The sequence below is a fragment of the Megalobrama amblycephala genome, linkage group LG9 (assembly GCF_018812025.1).
Source record: "Megalobrama amblycephala isolate DHTTF-2021 linkage group LG9, ASM1881202v1, whole genome shotgun sequence".
NCBI classification, from domain to species: domain Eukaryota; kingdom Metazoa; phylum Chordata; class Actinopteri; order Cypriniformes; family Xenocyprididae; genus Megalobrama; species Megalobrama amblycephala.
In genome coordinates, this window is record NC_063052.1 from 14,816,843 (window position 1) to 14,835,500 (window position 18,658).

General features: G+C 34.4%; 3 protein-coding genes and 1 long non-coding RNA gene across 4 annotated transcripts in view; 2 read left to right on the forward strand and 2 right to left on the reverse strand.

The window, feature by feature from the left end:
- eif3hb (eukaryotic translation initiation factor 3, subunit H, b) overlaps window positions 1-10,420 on the reverse strand; it is a 93,209-nt gene extending 82,789 nt beyond the window's left edge. Inside the window, exons 1-2 of the mRNA XM_048201779.1 lie at window positions 10,287-10,420; window positions 3,513-3,637 (exon numbers count right to left, since the gene is read on the reverse strand). Coding sequence (XP_048057736.1) covers window positions 3,513-3,637; window positions 10,287-10,359 — 198 coding nt within the window. The 5' untranslated portion in view covers window positions 10,360-10,420. The remainder of the gene's footprint in view (window positions 1-3,512; window positions 3,638-10,286) is intronic.
- utp23 (UTP23 small subunit processome component) lies at window positions 4,201-8,905 on the forward strand. The gene is made up of 3 exons (XM_048201780.1): window positions 4,201-4,533; window positions 7,119-7,290; window positions 7,362-8,905. The coding sequence occupies exons 1-3, from the start codon at window positions 4,346-4,348 to the stop codon at window positions 7,764-7,766; spliced, it is 765 nt and encodes a 254-aa protein (XP_048057737.1). The 5' UTR covers window positions 4,201-4,345; the 3' UTR covers window positions 7,767-8,905.
- Window positions 10,421-11,577: 1,157 nt separating the features above from the next.
- Window positions 11,578-17,172, forward strand: LOC125275103. Its single transcript, XR_007186385.1, has 2 exons — window positions 11,578-14,614; window positions 16,353-17,172. It is a non-coding gene; the product is annotated as an uncharacterized LOC125275103 (long non-coding RNA).
- Window positions 17,173-18,641: 1,469 nt separating this feature from the next.
- si:ch211-153f2.3 overlaps window positions 18,642-18,658 on the reverse strand; it is a 3,923-nt gene continuing 3,906 nt past the window's right edge. Inside the window, exon 2 of the mRNA XM_048200950.1 lies at window positions 18,642-18,658. This exon is cut by the window's right edge and continues 457 nt beyond it. The gene's annotated coding sequence lies outside the window, so the exon portion shown is untranslated.

Sequence of the window (18,658 nt, forward strand, 5' to 3'; positions counted from 1 at the left end):
CGCGTTTTCCGCGTGGCTCGAGCGCGCCTGAGACGCGTGTCTCAGTGTGCAAACTCCAACCTGTTAAATATGGGAGCCGACATAAAAACGGACACGCCACGCAGCTGAGACGCTCACGCAGCCAGTGTGTCGCCGGCCTTATTCAAGGGGGAATGAGAATCGTTTCGCGGGGATCCCAGGTGTGCAAAAAATAAAAATAAAAAAATATTCGAATGTCAAATTTTCAAATCGAATACCAACCCACCGAACGAATATTTGAATATTCGGGTCCGTTCCATATTTATTTATTTTTAAATCTAACGAAAAAAAAAAAAGCCTTCTGAAAAGTAGCTTGTGCCATAGCCTGCCTTCAGTCAAGAATGACGATAAACGCGTTGCTCTCATTGAACATCTTTTATTGTTTCACATGCTCATTTTTTCACAAATGTCAAAATTTTCCTTGCCTGGGATTAGCGCACAATTGCGTGACAGTGATGGACAGCTTGACAGCCTCACAAATATGAAGCCTAAAATATCGCTATCGCCCCCTGGTGGCTTGCTGCAGTACAGGTAATATGTAAAAAATAAAATACATTTGGAATTAGAATTAGTATATCAAATAATAACATATTAGGATACAATTCGAATTTTATTTTATATTACGAGTATCTGGCCCTTACAGTGTCTGCAGAGAAAAATTCTGGCCCTTGGACAAATATAGTTGATGACCCCTGCTTTACAGTCTATGGAGTCATGCCTCCCTTTCCTCTCATAGGAAACCATATAAAATCATCAGACCCCCGGCGTGCGGTGGGTTTTGTGTTGTAAATTATTATTGCCTTTAGTTATTATTTTGGAATGAATGTAGAAATGCTTAAAACTCTAACGTGATGAGATTGACTTGGTTTTGATAAATAGAACATTACATTGTTAGTGTAAAATTACAAAATAGAATTGTATTTGGTTTCTTTTTTTCTTTTTTGATGTAATGTAAAGTAATGTTCATTTAACAAGGAAGATGTGTCAACGTTAAGAGTAATGCACATGAATTTACACTGATTCATAAAAAAATGTGCCTCCTCATTTCAGAACACCACTGCACACCACTGATATATATATATATATATATATTATATATATATACATATATATATATATATACATACAGTACAGTCCACTAAGATTTTTAATGTTTTTAAAAGAAGTTTCGTCTGCTCACCAAGGCTACATTTATTTAATTAAAAATACAGTAAAAAACAGTAATATTGTGAAATATTATTACAATTTAAAATAACTGTTGTACTATTTAAATATATTTGACAAAGTAATTTATTCCTGTGATGCAAAGCTGAATTTTCAGCATCATTACTCCAGTCTTCAGTGTCACATGATCCTTCAGAAATCATTCTAATATGCTGATTTGCTGCTCAATAAACATTTATGATTATTTTCAATGTTGAAAACAGTTGTGTACTTTTTTTTTCAGGATTCCTTGATGAATAGAAAGTTCAAAAGAACAGCATTTATCTGAAATACAAAGCTTCTGTAGCATTATACACTACCGTTCAAAAGTTTGGGGTCAGTAAGAATTTTTATTTTTATTTTTTTGAAAAGAAATTAAAGAAATGAATACTTTTATTCAGCAAGGATGCATTAAATCAATCAAAAGTGGCAGTAAAGACATTTATAATGTTATAAAAGACTAGATTTCAGATAAACACTGTTCTTTTGAACTTTCTATTCATCAAATAATCCTGAAAAAAAATATTGTACACAAATATTTTGTACAATTGTACACATTAAATGTTTCTTGAGCAGCAGATCATCATATTAGAATGATTTCTGAAGGATCATGTGACACTGAAGACTGGAGTAATGATGCTGAAAATTCAGCTTTGATCACAGGAATAAATTACTTTGTGAAATATATTCAAATAGAAAACAGTTATTTTAAATTGTAGTAAAATTTCACAATATTACTGTTTTTTACTGTATTTTTAATTAAATAAATGTAGCCTTGGTGAGCAGACGAAACTTCTTTTAAAAACATTAAAAATCTTAGTGGTTCCAAACTTTTGGACTGTACTGTGTGTGTATATATATATATATATATATATATATATATATGGGAGAGCGGGGTAAGTTGTCACACTCTTCATAACTCCAAAACTAGAGGCTCTATCTCAAATATCAAATAGCCACTTTGCGTGACTTCTTCTTCCATAGTCAACTTCCTGTTCACATGTGGTCAAGATCACTCTAATCTGAGTTTAGCACAATTTTCTTATTTTTTGGCTTAAAAAGTAAAAAAAAAAATGTACACTTTAAATTTTATGCAATACAACTTTGTCAGATATGAATGTTAAAAATTATTATTTTGCACAACATAGTGGAGACAATAACGTGTCTTTTGATACTTTAGCTGACGTGCTATGTTGAGCTCACCTTGAGATTTAGCCAACATTAGCACACATGTCAGTTTGGGGCAAGTTGTCACATGTGAGTACAAATAAACACATAGAACATGCTCAGAAAAGAGGTTCAACATGTTAAGTCAGTTATGTTCAGAGATTAAACATGTTAAATTAAGCAAGTTTTCTGCAGTATTCCATTCAGTTATCATGGATCTATGTGCAAGCCAGAGAAAGTTTAAGTTTTAAGTTTAAAGTTCAAAGTAAAGTGGTCTTGCCACTTAATGTGTTTTGATTGAAATGTGTATTGTTTGGATTTAAATAATCGTTTTTCCAAATTCTCTAGGCATGATTGTTTATATTTCCAGTTCTGGTTTGAATTTAAAAATTAAAATCAATAATAACAATCAAGTAGTTGTGTTCTTATTTTTAGATAATCTAGTGTGACAACTTACCCGCCAATGGGGCAAATTGTCACAAGTGCACATTCTCTATTCAACAGTCTACAACTCCGTAATAAGATAAGATATGAAAATGTAATGAATACAACATATGTGCCCAAGACTTCCTTCTTTCATTTGGTATGATATTTATACCATTGTGATGTATGGTGCTCAGTAAACTTTAGACAGTGTGAAAAGTGTGACAACTTACCCCGCTCTCCCCCATCCATCCATCCATCCATCCATCCATCCATCCATCCATCCATCTATCTATCTATCTATCTATCTATCTATCTATCTATCTATCTGTCTGTCTGTCTGTCTGTCTGTCTGTCTATATATACATATGGAAACTCACTGTAATTTAATGAATCACTAGAATTAAATGAGTTAATGGATTATGTACAGTTAAACCCCTAAATAGGCAAAAATATACAACATATTCAAGTGTTTTGATCATATGTGCCTCAAAATATTTAATTTCTATAGTCATTGATATAATTAAACAATTACATTTCTCTATTTTCTACTATTTATGCTTGTATTTGTGGCCAACTTTGAGAAATTATTATTATTATTACTCATGATTGTTGTTGTTGTTATTATCATCATGACATCATTCTTTAGGTGAACTAACCAGAAGCTTCTGTTCACACTGAAACACCACTCTGAGTCTTACCAGTCCTTCGATCTGGATCTGTTTGACGGGAGTATCCAGGGTTTTTCCAGACGGAGTGTCTTTACGGGATGCCATCTTCACGCGCGCTGGGATAAAGACCGTTAAACCAGTGGCTTCCGGTGAACCTGAGAGCGATAAAGGAATCATTCACTGAATCGGATCTTTTTCATTGAATCGTTTGAACCTCTTTAAAAACCAGTTCTAAAGCGATTAATTGATTTAAAAAACATTTTATGAAAACATATAAACATATTTTTAGCTCAGAGACGCAAATGTAGTATTGTTTATTGTATATTCACATTCTATTTATGTTCTAAATCGCTTTTTATAACTTGAATCATGGCTGAAATCCATAAAAAAATACAATAAACAGCCTTATTAATAGAAACCGACTACATATTTCACATTATGGTGATTTTGAACGGATCCTTGCGATGAAATAATGAACTGTTCGAAAGAATCGATTCGCGCTCACTAGAAGGTACAGCTGTGATAGTGGTCGGAGAAACAATAACTATTGCGTAGCGTTCCTAGAGTTAGTTAACTAATACAATTCTGAAAGTCATTATCTAGTAAGGGTTAATTAAACATATATATTATTCCTAATTATTAATACCTTATTCCTATTATTATTTGTTAGGATTAACGCGGTATTTCATTTAAAGTAGCTCGCGGTTTCCACCCGGTAATCATTTACTGTAACACCGCTGGTCCCATGCTGGTAATGTTTGAGATTCGCGTGAGTTTCGTTCACAATTTGATATAAATCAAGAGTATTATTGATATTCTTCACAAAAACACTCTGTTTGAGCTTTATGTATACATAATTCAGCATGAAGATAAAACGTCAGAAGCAAGCGAAGAAAACCATCACTTTCTACAAGTATAACTTTAACTTTAGGGAGCCTTTCCAAATATTAGTCGATGGGACGTTTTGTCAAGCGGCTTTAAAGAATAAGATTCAAATCAAAGAGCAAATGCCAAAGTATCTGATGGGAGAAGTTCAGTTCTGCACCACAAAGTAAGTTATTCTTATTTCTAGTATTGATGTGCGTGTATTAGATGTTGTTGGGCCATTCCACCGATTGGGTGACATTTGCTTGTTGAAACCCTTCAAAATTAAAGTTTATTTTTTATATTTTTTTCAACACTGAATCTACTACTACACATATTTAACTATTCAAAATGTGTATTGGTCAATGTCAGGCAACTTTATTTAATTTTTTACAAGATTGCAAAGCAGAAGATGAATGCATGTTTTCTCAGTCCTGTGACCAAAACTCATGTGCTGTTTAAAAAGCATGTCAGTTACTTCCTTTGTATTCACCTCAAGAAAGAGATTATTTTGAAGAAATGGTTGGTTATTTGTTCGAATAATTTATATTTTGACAAAAAAGAAAAAATCATTTATATTAAGACATGGTGTATTTTAATAAAAAGCACAATTTGTTCTCATTTAAAAGAAGACAGAAGCCTCGGGTATATCAGTTTTTTAATAATTTAATTTATTTAACAATTGTATAAATTATGGACCAAAGAAAACTGATAAAAACAGTGGTTTAACATATTTTTTTAGAAAAATAACAGGAATGAACACTGGGTAACAGGAATGAACACTGGGTAACAGGAATGAACGCTGGGTAACAGGAATGAACATTAGGTAACAGGAATGAACATTAGGTAACAGGAATGAACACTGTGGTAACAGGAATGAACACTGGGGTAACAGGAATGAACACTGGGGTAACAGGAATGAACACTGGGTAACAGGAATGAACATTAGGTAACAGGAATGAGCACTGGGGTAACAGGAATGAACATTAGGTAACAGGAATGAACACTGGGGTAACAGGAATCAACACTGGGGTAACAGGAATCAACACTGGGGTAACAGGAATGAACATTAGGTAACAGGAATGAACACTGGGGTAACAGGAATGAACATTAGGTAACAGGAATGAACACTGGGGTAACAGGAATGAACACTGGGGTAACAGGAATGAACACTGGGTAACAGGAATGAACACTTGGGTAACAGGAATGAACACTGGTGTAACAGGAATGAACACTGGGGTAACAGGAATGAACACTGGGGTAACACGAATGAACACTGGGTAACACGAATGAACATTAGGTAACAGGAATGAACACTGGGGTAACAGGAATGAACACTGTGGTAACAGGAATGAACACTGTGGTAACAGGAATGAACACTGGGTAACAGGAATGAACACTGTGGTAACAGGAATGAACACTGTGGTAACAGGAATGAACACTGTGGTAACATGAATGAACACTGGGTAACAGGAATGAACACTGGTGTAACAGGAATGAACACTGGTGTAACATGAATGAACACTGGGTAACAGGAATGAACACTGGGTAACAGGAATGAGTGTCCATATGTGTGTGAGAAAGAGTGTGTACATGGCCTTGTGTGCATGTGTGTGAGTGAGATTTCTGTGTTGAATGGATGTGCTGTGTGCTAGTAGTACATTATAGTGAAGGAGGTGGAAAGAGAAATAAGGAGAGAGAGGGAATGAAAGACAAAAAAGGGGGAAAAGAGAGGGTTGCGGGTTTGTTTCACTCCTTCCCTTGCAGCATGCCATGGGTGTGTGTTTCTGGCAACTGCATAAGAAAGAAAAAGACAAAAAGATGAAGTCACGTCGTGGTGGACTGGCTCCCTACAAGTATGGTATTCACACTGTAAAAAATAATCCTAAAAATCTGTAAAACTCATGATACAGGTGAATAGTATTATATCAACAAATATTCACATTATTAAATCAACACAACAGAGGACTCTACTAACTCCTGTTACGCTTAACTGAAAAAGTAACAGGATTGAGTTTTTAAGCAAAAACTGATCAAATACATGACATTTGGCCAGATGGCGTATGCTAATAGCATGAGGACACTGAGCAAATACTAGTGACTTACCTAAAGTTATTATTTTTAAAATAAATAACATCAAAGAAATAGTTTAGGTAACAGGACAGTACGTTGAGATTGACCTTCTCAGTCATAGTTACTATTTTATCAAATATACAGAAATTAAAATGAGAGGACTTACTTTTGGTCTTCTCATGGCCTGCATAAGATCCAGATGATGCAACTTCCTGTTGAAAATGTGTCTTGTGGCATGTTCCAAGTGTTTTAGAGGGGGAAATGTGTGAGGGTAACAGGACTGAGTGAAAACCTGGGGACACGACTAAAATGTGTATAAATGTGTTTTATATAACATATTATGAATTTCTTATGAAATTTATTTTTGTTTAACATAGATTGTATATGGTGTAACACAACAATGCAAAAATAATAAGATTTCTAAAAGATTTTAATGATTATATTTCATGATAAAGTTTAGGTTTATATAGCGAGGACATGTAACAAATGCTATTTTAGTGTTCTGACTAGTTTTTAATAATGTTTTAAATTATATATTTTAATTTGCAGTTAAGAGTAATGTTCAGGACATTTTGCTTAATAATTAACTCTAAAATACATTTTATTTTCATGCATATTTATACATGCAATGTCCCGGGGACAGAAATGGCACCCATCAGGTGGAATGGCCCAATAACACATTTGTTCTGTTCTCTGCAGCTGCGCACTGAAGGAAGTTGAAACCCTCAAAGACCTCTATGGAGCAAAACTCATCTTACAGAGGTTTCAGATCAGGAAATGCAATCACATAAAAGATCCGGTTCCTGCATCAGAGTGTTTGTTGTCAATGCTTGGAGAGACAAATCCACACCATTACTTCGTTGCAACTCAGGTAAGAACTATAACAGGACCAAAGTTCTGTGGTTTTGTACAATAAACAATAATAACACATAATGATCCTAGGATAAAGAGTTGACGAAAGCCCTGAAGAAGATCCCTGGGGTTCCCCTGATCTACATTATCCTCAACACCATGGTGTTAGACAAGCTGTCCGAACGAACGCTGAAGCACGTTGAAGCTGTCCAGCTGGGCGAGATCGTCAGCTCACCACAACAGAAGAGCATCCAGAGTCTGAAAGAGAAGGAAGGCCTCGGCAAAGACGGCGAGGAGAAGACGGGCAAAAAACGCAAGAGGAAATCCAGCAATCCCAACCCGCTCAGCTGCCTGAAGAAGAAGAAGAAGAACAAACCAATGCCTCAGCAGCCCAAAAAGACAGACGGAGAGAAAAAGAAGCGGAGTAGAAATAGGAAGCGAAGGCCGGCTGGAGGAGAGAAGGCAGCGGTCGACTCCAATCCCACGACTGCTTAGAGTCGAGCTTCACAATTTATTTGTTTGTTTCTCTGCGTTCTTTTATTGCAAAGGCTGAACTTTTCCCTGACTGTGACAAGAAACCACTTGATTTGTCTAATAAACAAGTGTTTCTTTATTAACCAAGGAGGATGTGTAAGTTGTAATAATTAAAATGTGTAGTTGACTTTGTGTTTTTATAATGATGAAAGGGTTTTCAAGCATCAAAACAATTAGTGTAATACAGATTTGAATTGTTGCTTTTCAATACATCAGAATGGATCCTGTTTAATTTATTTTTCTGAGCAAAAATTAAATATACATTTTTACCATGATTTACAGAAGACACCCACTTAAATGTCATTCAGTGTAACAATCTTGTCAGTCATATTTACAACAAAAAATCTATTTATGCCATATTAAAGACTGATTACTTGACTAAATGCTTGTAATTTACATTTTTAAACTTTGCCACTATCCTAGGTTTTTGCCCATTTGTCAGCAAGAATTTTTTACTAATTTAAAATGCAATAAAGTTTAGTATGCTCACTTATTCTTTTATATATTTTAACACGTACAGGTCAGAATAAGTATTTTTATATAAATATAAGTGTTACACTGAATGACAATGGAACATTATTTCACCCACATTTTGACATTTTATTCTCCCCAAACTTATTTGAAACCTTAAAAACAGACGTTTTACTTGCATTTAATGTGCTTTCTATGTATATAAAATCACTTCTGTAAAATTAAATTGATGCGGACATCTAAATGTCTTTGACCCATGTACAGAATAATGCACATTTCTCATACATACATACATACATGTATATGTGCTTGTGTATTCAAAAACATATATATGTTAATTAATTATATAGTAGTGGCCAAAAGTAATGTCTGGCCAATGAAAATTGCCATCTTCACCCTTTCCAAGTATTATTAAAATTTTGGTAAAGATGTTTGTAAGCATATTGTGTTTGTTTTATTCATGATAATGACATAATTTTTGGACGGGCTGGCATTCAAAGAAATTATGAACAAAAACAAGAGAACCAACAAAATATAATATTAATAACTGATCATGTTGTAGACAATGTATTTCTATATGTGTGTTTGTGTGTTCAAATAATATTAATAAAGAAATAATATAAATTTAATTAATTAATAATGTTTTAATGGATGATATTAAATAGCTAGAATTTAAGGTAGTTGAGGTATAATCTGAGGTATTATATTTGAAAGCAAATTATATTTGCCGTTTTTTGTGGAGGTTTAAGTTATAATTATTTAAGAACAGAAGTGTAGTTGGCTAAGTGTTTTAAAAATTATACACACACACACACACATATATATATATATATATATATATATATATATATATATATATGCATTTTTCATTTCTACAATTTCATGTGTATTAGATTAGATTTCATGTCTGTACATCCATTCCTCATATACAGTATATCATGTTAAATATTGTTGGAAATGTTCAACTATGATTAATAATAAATGAATAATATCAATTTAACAAAGTGATAATGTTTTAATAATATTATTTATAATAATGATTGAATCCAATTGCATTTAATAATCAAAATTTGATGTATCAGTTGAGGACAGATAGTTGTTTTTTTGTTGTTTTGTTTTGTTTTTATATTTTCACCACAAGGGGGTGTTATAGCCTCCAAGAGCCAATCAGACTGACTTCATTCTCCAACAAGTGTGATCTTTATAAGTTTTGATTACATAAATTCATATTTATTAATAGATTAATATTACATTCCAATGCTTTCGCATGGAAAACACCAAAAAAAATAAGTACTGGCTCAACATTTTGTAGGACATTATAAGAGCTAGTATAGTGTGTCGTGCATGGCAGAGGTTCTGGATGAGAACTTGGTCCCATTCTGTCTCTTTGAATGTCTGTAACGTCAGAGACTTGATCTATTGGATTTAAATATAGCCTCAATTGTGTCTCAGCTATTTTTGTCCTGAGTTGGGATGTATTGCTTATTTGTGCAGGTTGCTTGGGAAACACAGAGAGGACATGACAGCATGCGGCTCGTGTTCGTCAGAGGTTTGAGGATCAACGTTGGCCAACGCGAAAAGAAAAGTTACTAATATCTGCATGGGATCAAAATCAAATCTATTCAGTCCTGAAGCAAATAAACAGCGGTCCATTTAGATGGCACTGCCAAGGACATTCCATAGACTCCAGTTGTACTTCCCATAAAGCCATGGCAACTCCATGTTCTCCTATTCAAATGCATTAAACATTTACAAAGCTCATTTGAGGCTGACGTCAGTCTACGTCACTCCCTTTCACATAAACGGACTTATCTTTATGCAAAATGAGAGTATGTGTTTATGGCGGGGAGGGGGTGTTTTAAGTGTCCATCCCAGAGCGAACGCACCAGTAGTGGACAGAGTGACACAGAGTTGTGTTTCAGTGACAGAGCTGAATCTACAGCTGACAGAAGAACAGAGAGCTCTCCGCTCCTCATCAGAACTTCTAGAAACAATGGAAGTAGTTCTTACCAGACTGAGAGATTTCTCCTGTAAAGAAACCTCTTTTGATGACTGTAAAGCAGCAGGGATGTGCAGGGATCATTCCTCATCTCCGGAGGTGTGCAGAGGGAAGACGGGAGATTCGGGCCGGCTGGACATTGAGACTGCGCTGGCCTGGCTGAGGAAAGAGCTGGTGAGATTTTATTAAAACACTTTACCATATTATCAGTCATTTGGACACAATATGAGGCAATTTTGTTTTCCCTTCATAATAGGGGCTGAGGGACTTTAGGAAAATATCAAATTGTCAATATTATAATTATTTTTCTGGTATGAGTTTTCCAGTTTTTTCAGTTCATTCTTTTGTCATATTTTGCAATAGAGTTTATTTTGTTTTCAAGCTCTTTCATATGAAGAATAATCCATAATTAATCTTGAGCTTTTCACACCAATCATAAGAATTAAAAATTCAAACTATTCTCATTCTATATATATATATATATATATATATATATATATAATAAAATGATCAACATTGATATTGATTATTTTTATTATAATATTATAATTATTATACAATTTTATGACAAAATAAAATTATATATATATAATCCATCATTAATCTTTAGCTTTTAACACCAGTCATAATTTATAAATTTTTAAAAATTCAAAAAATTATTTTAATTCTCTTATGAAATATATATATTTTATATATATATATATATATATATATATATATAATATTATATAATATATACTATATATATATTACAAAAATAATTTTGATATTGATTTTTATAATAATAATTATAATTATTATACAATTTTATGTCAAAATAAAATTATATAATATAATATATATAAGACATTTATAATGTTACAAAATATTTCTATTTCAAATTAATGCTGATATTTTGAACTTTCTATAAACGAAAGAATCCTGAATATTTTTCAACATTGATAATAATCATAAATGTTTCTTGAGCATCAAATCATCATATTAGAATGATTTCTGAAGGATCATGTGACACTGAAGACTGGAGTAATGATGCTGAAAATTCAGCTTTGATCACAAGAATAAATTACACTTTACTATATATTCACATAGAAAACCGTTATTTTAAATTGTAAAAATATTTCACTATATTACTGTCTTTTTTAATAAAAATAAATGAAGCCTTGGTGAGCATAAGACACTTCTTTCAAAAACTTTAAAAAGTCTTACAGACACTAAACCTTTGAACAGTATTGGTGTTTAATTTTTATTAATTTTGCTTTATTTTGAATTGTACTTTCTCCCTGTATATGGTGGGTGGTCTAAGCATTTCATGTGTGTCCAGATGTATTGTAAAGGTGTCTATTGTTGCTGTAGATGTGGGTCATGCTGTTTCAAACTCCAGTAAAACCAAAGGTCAGCTTGCGTCTTTACAGCATTACTCCTCACGAGTAAAAAATTACGACAGTCTCGTCATTAACATTCATGTTGTGACCGTTACAACGTCCCAGGGGTTAAATTCTGAGCAGGTCCATTCTCTCTAGATATATTGCTTGGCATTTACAGCCTCGTCATAGCAACTTTCTCACAAAAGACTCCACAGAAACTCTTTAAGACGAGCTAATTTTATGTCTCATTGGTCTGTGTTCATCACTTCAGTACTTCTGTGATTTAAAAACTAAAATATTAATGATGTTTCTTCTTCTTGTCATGATCATACACAACTCCTTGACATTTTAAGTGTAATTGGTTTATATGACTAAATGTCACTGAACTCTCCAGAAAACATACTGTTCTTTGATAAGAATGGATATATGGTTTAAAAATTAATTTTGGAGTCGGGTGAATTCAGGTCAGTTAGGTCACTAACATTTGACAGCCAACTCAAGCAGTGCACAAATATCAGAGTCAGAAATTATTAACACACTTGGAATAAAAATGTCACCAAAAATGCTTCCAAAACCAAGATATGGTGCAAAAAGGTCACCGTGAATGATACCGAATGAATTCAGCGTTTTTGAACAAATCATTCTAATGAATGACTCCACGACTCGCTCACTTCTGCTTTGTTCCTGAATGAATCAGCCGTTTAGAACGAATCAGTTGATTGAATGATTCAATGACTAACTCATTAAGACAATGATTTGCCGCCACCTACTGGTGCTTTTAGTTGAGTGAAACAGATTATATCTGGATTTACTTTAAAAGAGCCCCGTCCCCGCCATCACACAGCGCACAAACACCAGAGAGAAATTATTAACACACTTGGGGCAAAAATGCCACCAAAATGAATAAAAATGTTTCCAAAAACCAGGATATGGTGCAAAAAAAGTCTCAGTATAAGTTCTTGTTTTTAATATTTATAAGCAATATCACATGAGAAAAAGTGCTGTTTTCCCGAATATCAGCACATTTGCAAATGTGTAATTTTATTATACAACAATTCATTAAACAATAAGTTAATAGGCTATAGGTGACTTACATTTTAGACACAATATTGTCTGTTTTTCCTCTATTTTACCAATGAAAATATTTCCAAACAGTAGAGCAGAGCAACACAGTTTCAGTTTCGTTACTGAATGAATCTGCGTTTTTGAACGAATCTTTCTAATAAATGACTTGATGACTCACTCACTTCTGATTTGTCCTTGAATGAATCAGCCGTATTGAACAAATCGGTTGATTGAATGATTCAATGGCTAACTTGTTAAGACAATGATTTGCTGCCACCTACTGGTGGTTTTAGTTGAGTGAAACAGATTATACCGGGATTTACATTTTTTGCTATGTTTCACCCATTTCACTTGAATGGCCCTCGCAACAAAAGGGGCCTCTGCTTACACTCAAAAAAGAGCCCCATCCCCGCCATCACGCTGCATTCACACGGGCGTCAGCGTCAACGCTTGACAGAGGGTGTGTCTGAAGTTTGTGCTGACGCGACCGTCAGTGACATCAGCCAATCACATTACTTTCCGGTGTTGCATGAACACAATTGGCTAGCGCCTGTGATCTGATTGGCTGACGCCTGCGTTGGTGCTTGAAAAGTTTAGAAATTTTAACTTCTGCCACAAGCAACGCGAGTGAAGCGACACGATGGAACCCGCAATTCAGTTCGGCAACGCATGATGTCAACCTTTCAAAGTAAATGAGAAGCGTTAACAAAAACACCAGAGTTGGAAATTTTTAACACACTTGGGGCAAAAATGCCACCAAAATGATTAAAAATGCTTCCAAAACCAAGATATAGTGCAAAAAAGTCTCAGTATAAGTTCGTTTTTAATATTTATAAGCAATATCACACAAGCAAAAGTGCTGTTTTCCCGAATATCAGCACATTTGCAAATCTGATATTGATTTTATACAACAATTCAATTAAAACACATAAATTTTAGACACAATATTGTCTGTTTTCCTCTATTTTGCCAATGAAAATATTTCCAAACAGTAGAGCTATTGTGCGTCTCAGAGCAACACAGTTTCAATTTCGTTACTGAATGAATCCATGTTTTTGAATGAATCGTTCTAATGAATGACTCAATGACTCACTCACTTCTGCCTTGAATGAATCAGCCATTTTGAATGAATTGGTTGACTGAATGATTCAATGACTAACTCGTTAAGACAATGATTTGCCGCCACCTACTGGTGGTTTTAGTTTCATTTAATTTGATTGCTGTTTTTCAGTCATGTTTGTAACAATAGTTCTGGTTAAAAAGATAGAATGTGTTTATAAATAGACTATTAAGAGCGAAATATGACATATGTCCGACTGTTTCTTTGGGCCGCCTCTGATTCCAGCCGTAACACAGCCCTAATGACTCCTACATGGTCCAGTGTTCACTTCCAGCCAGCATTTGTGACAATTCACTCGGATACCCACAATAAATAGTGTTACTTTGTGTTTCCTCCTATAGGAAATCAGGTTGGACCCAATTAAATGCACTTCAATGAATGTGGGGGAAAACACTCATACTGTTGTTTACTGTTTACTGTTGTTTCACCTGCTCCCAGCAAAGTTCATGCGCTTTTCTCCTTAATTTTCTTTGATTAAATCTTTCAAAGCAGGTTCCATTATTAGTCTGCCAGTGTAATTAATGCAGTTTTTGGAGGGAACACTTCTAGTTTTGTCCCTTCAGAAACAGGCTCATGAAATGTGCTGGAATTCAGGATATTATTTCCTCTCAAAGCATCCAATTAAACTGCCACAGCCACCAATAAAAAGAGCAGAAAGAGGAAAAAGACATTTGCATCTGAAAAAGACATTGCCCATCTAAAATACCTTCAACTCCCGCTGTTGAATGCGAGGATAAGAACTTAATCAGCACCTTAACCTTGACCTGATGTTGGATCTTTCTGGTGGATGGTATGAATATGTGAATAATGTTTGTTCTGGTCCCTCTTTTCAGAGTCTTTTAATGTCAGAGCTTTCCCAGTGTCTCACAATGTTTATTTGAGGTTTAGTTTTAAAAAGATGTTCTGGATCAAGAGTAAAATGTAAATTGGGGTGGAAAATCATTGTACTACTTAAACACAGTTTCCCTGAATGAGGTTTGAATATTGATTTGAATCCATTTATTTTGATGATTTATGATTTGGATATGCTGACTTACCTCAGCAGCTTGATCTGCTGGACCTGCTGGACCAGTGTGTTAAAAAATTTTTTAAAAAGTATTTCCGGGGGTCGAACTTTGAAATATTTCTATAAGTATTTTTCAGGCATCTGTAGCAACATTAGTTTGCTGTCAACTAACTTAAAGACGTTTTTAACAAAAGACTAAAGCTTTTTATGATTATATTTGTAATATTTACATCTATAAACGTTTTTAGAAATACTAATAGTCAGTTTTTCTCCGATACTCGTCGCTCGAGCGGCCTACTGTTGCTATGGTTACTTCTCGAACTGGACTTCGTTCGCGAGCGTTTATTTATAGGCCTACTGTGTAGGTGTGGTCACATTAACGACATTTCGGTGAAATTTCGCGGACAATAATCGCTAACAAATAGTGTATGGGTGCATGAAGCACCGATCATACAGAAGTTATTTCAAAGTAGCTTTCAGTTAGTCAACGCAGCGATTCGCGAGACCAACCGTCGAAATCTGGAACTCCCGCGAAATTCAAATGACTTATTTAAATGACTGGATATCGCCCACACATTTTTTTCTTTTGGGACTGTTGAAACATATATAGCCTACTTAAGTAAATAAAATACCCCACCCTGTTTTGACTTCCTTACTTTTAGGGGAGCCAGATCCCCTCAAACCCCTCTTTAGGCTTTGTTCGAACTTTGCACCGTTATTAGGCTACCTAAATTAACTGGTTATATTCAAGCCAATTTAATTATTTAATAAGACTGGATCAACTTGACTGCACTTACACCAATACATTTTTTATTTTGGATTTTGCATTTTTTATAATGGATTTAGCAAAATGTGGGGTAAAAAAAACAACTCAAGTTGGGTTGAAAATGGACAAATCCAGAGGTTGGGTTAAATGTTTGCCCAACCTGCTGGGTAGTTTTATTTAACTCAACTATTGTTTAAAAATTACTGTTTGCTTGCTTAAAATGAACCCAAAGTATGTTGGAAATGAACTAATATGTTTAATAAATGAACATTTATCAAATAAGTTTAATGAATAATTATTAAACAAAAAAGAAAATATTTATTAATTTGCTTAATAAATGTTCACCTTTTAATTATTACTGTTGCCGCAGGTAATTGAGTCTGATTTTTAATATTCAGCCTGTTTTGGGTTCATTTTAAGCCAGCCATATAGTCATTTTTAAACAATAGTTGGGTTAAATAAAACTACCCAGCATGTTGGGCAAACATTTAACCCAACCACTGGGTTAAAACAACCCAATCACTGGGTTTCGTCCATCTTCAACCCAACTTGGGTTGTTTTTAACAGTATTTTAACTAAATATTTTAAACAGTGTTTGTTTTATTATTATCATTGTTCAATCTAGAGTTTACAGAATTATAAATTACTTGAATGACGTGGTTACACAAAATATTACTAAAAAGCTTATTGATTTACTCATCTAAAAATAAATAAATAAAAGCATAAAAATAATAAAAACATTCCTCTGCTTTGTAGATGGAGATGCGTTCTCAGGACCAAGCTTTGATCCGTCAGCTGATGGATCTCAATGACGGCATTCAGGAACTGAAGCAGGAGTGTGCAAAAGCCATAGAAGAAGAGGAAGAGGAGGAGGAGGAACCTTGTTGGGACTCTGGGAGTGAGGGTGGGGGGAGCAGTATGTCCTCCTTCTCAGGAGAAATGTGCTTTTACCCTTCCATCTACTCCTTTAGCACATGTATGAGCCCCGCTCCTCTCGGCTACCTGCCCAAACGGGCCTTTAGTAGACGCAGCTCTGTGCCCTGAAACCTCCAGCTCAGATCACATGATTGATAATTCACCATGTTCCAATATGTATCTTAGTGTTGAGTATCACACAAGAACAAATGATGCATTCGTAATGTGAGAAATTTCATGATGTCCTATCGGACAATATATGAATGAGTAACACAGCTGCCTCATGTTTAGAACATACTTTATATTATATAGTGAAAAAGTTTGAATGTTTTACACTGTAAGAAACCCGACAAAGTCTTTGGTGATAGACTGCTGAAATTCTACCTGAATGCAATGAAGTTTGTTTCATGTAAACGGCTACATGTACTAGTTTTTCTCATTTTTGCCTCTTCAAAAGTGCCTGTATGAGTGTTGCATGATGACAATGACAGCAAAAACAGATGCCGGAATAGTATTTTTAGTATTTATAAAATGAACATTTTTTTAAAATCAAGATGTGAATATTTATTCACTGATAATCTAATTCATCCTGGATAAATAACTAATGAGTTGCTTTGACATTCTAGTACCACAATATGATAATAAAAACATACAATCCTGATGCAATGTTGAGAGTAATCATTTAATGATGCAATATGGAGTTTAAAATCATCAAGACATTTCAATAATCAGATGATGACATCAAAGCCCCTTTAAGACAAGTCATTTCACTCGGCAGCCATCTTTGAATGGGGATAAAATCAAATTCTCCAAAGCTGTTCGCCAAGCTTTCGATTAGATTTTTTATATTTAAAATCTCCAATGAAATCTGACAACAACTGTCTCATAAATTTTGTTTCTAATTGCTCGAATCATGACAAAAAAACTGTATTTTTCAGGCTGGATCAGCGCCGTCTGACTGTTTCAATGGGAACCGGAGCTTCTAACAGTGATGCAATGACTTTACCAGTCAGCGATTGGCTCTTATTTAGAAGGGGGGCTTTTTCCACCACTTTGCATTTTCTCCCATTCAAAACAATGAGTGATGCATCTTGTGTTATTCTAGTCTTTGATGACATGCTTCATGCACACATTGCATATACTGCGCTAATTATTCATTCCATATGTTCATACAACCTCATTAAAAGTAAGAACACAAATCTTCTAGACAAATTAACCATCGTAGAAATTGTTTCTATCTCAAGCATACTTATAAAAAGAGTCTCAACTAAGGCCTCTCTGAGGTTCCCTTTACATCTGGCATTAATCATGCATTATATTTATATTATATATATTATTAATAGGATATTTTCAGCTGCATTGTGTTTATAATGCATCTCCGGGTTTCAGTGATCTGATCACAGTGTGTTGGGTGTTTTACACCTGTGCTCAAGTGCTATCCGACTGTGATCCGATCACCCAAACACTGTTAAAGGGTTAGTTCAACCAAAAATGAAAATAATGTCATGTATTACTCACCCTTCCACACCTTTAAGACCTTCGTTCATCTTTGGAACGCAAATTTAAGATATTTTTGATGAAATCCTGATGGCTCAGTGAAGCCTGCATAGCCAGCAATGACATTTCCTCTCTCAAGATCCATTAATGTACTAAAAACATATTTAAATCAGTTCATGTGAGTACAGTGGTTCAATATTAATATTATAAAGCCACGAGAATATTTTTCGTGCGCCAAAAAAACAAAATAACGACTTATTTAGTGATGGCCGATTTCAAAACACTGCTGATTCGGATCGCGTGTCAAACCGCCAAACTGCTGAAATCACGTGACTTTGGTGCTCCGAATCATGATTAGACACAAAAGATTCATAACGCTCTGAAGCTTCCTGAAGCAGTGTTTTGAAATCGGCCATCACTATATAAGTCGTTATTTTGTTTTTTTGGAGCACCAAAAATATTCTCGTGGCTTTATAATATTAATATTGAACCACTGTACTCACATGAACTGATTTAAATATGTTTTTAGTACATTCATGGATCTTGAGAGAGGAAATGTCATTGCTGGCTATGCAGGCCTCACTGAGCCATCAGATTTCATCAAAAATATCTTAATTTGTGTTCCTGAAGATTGAATGAAGGTCTTACGG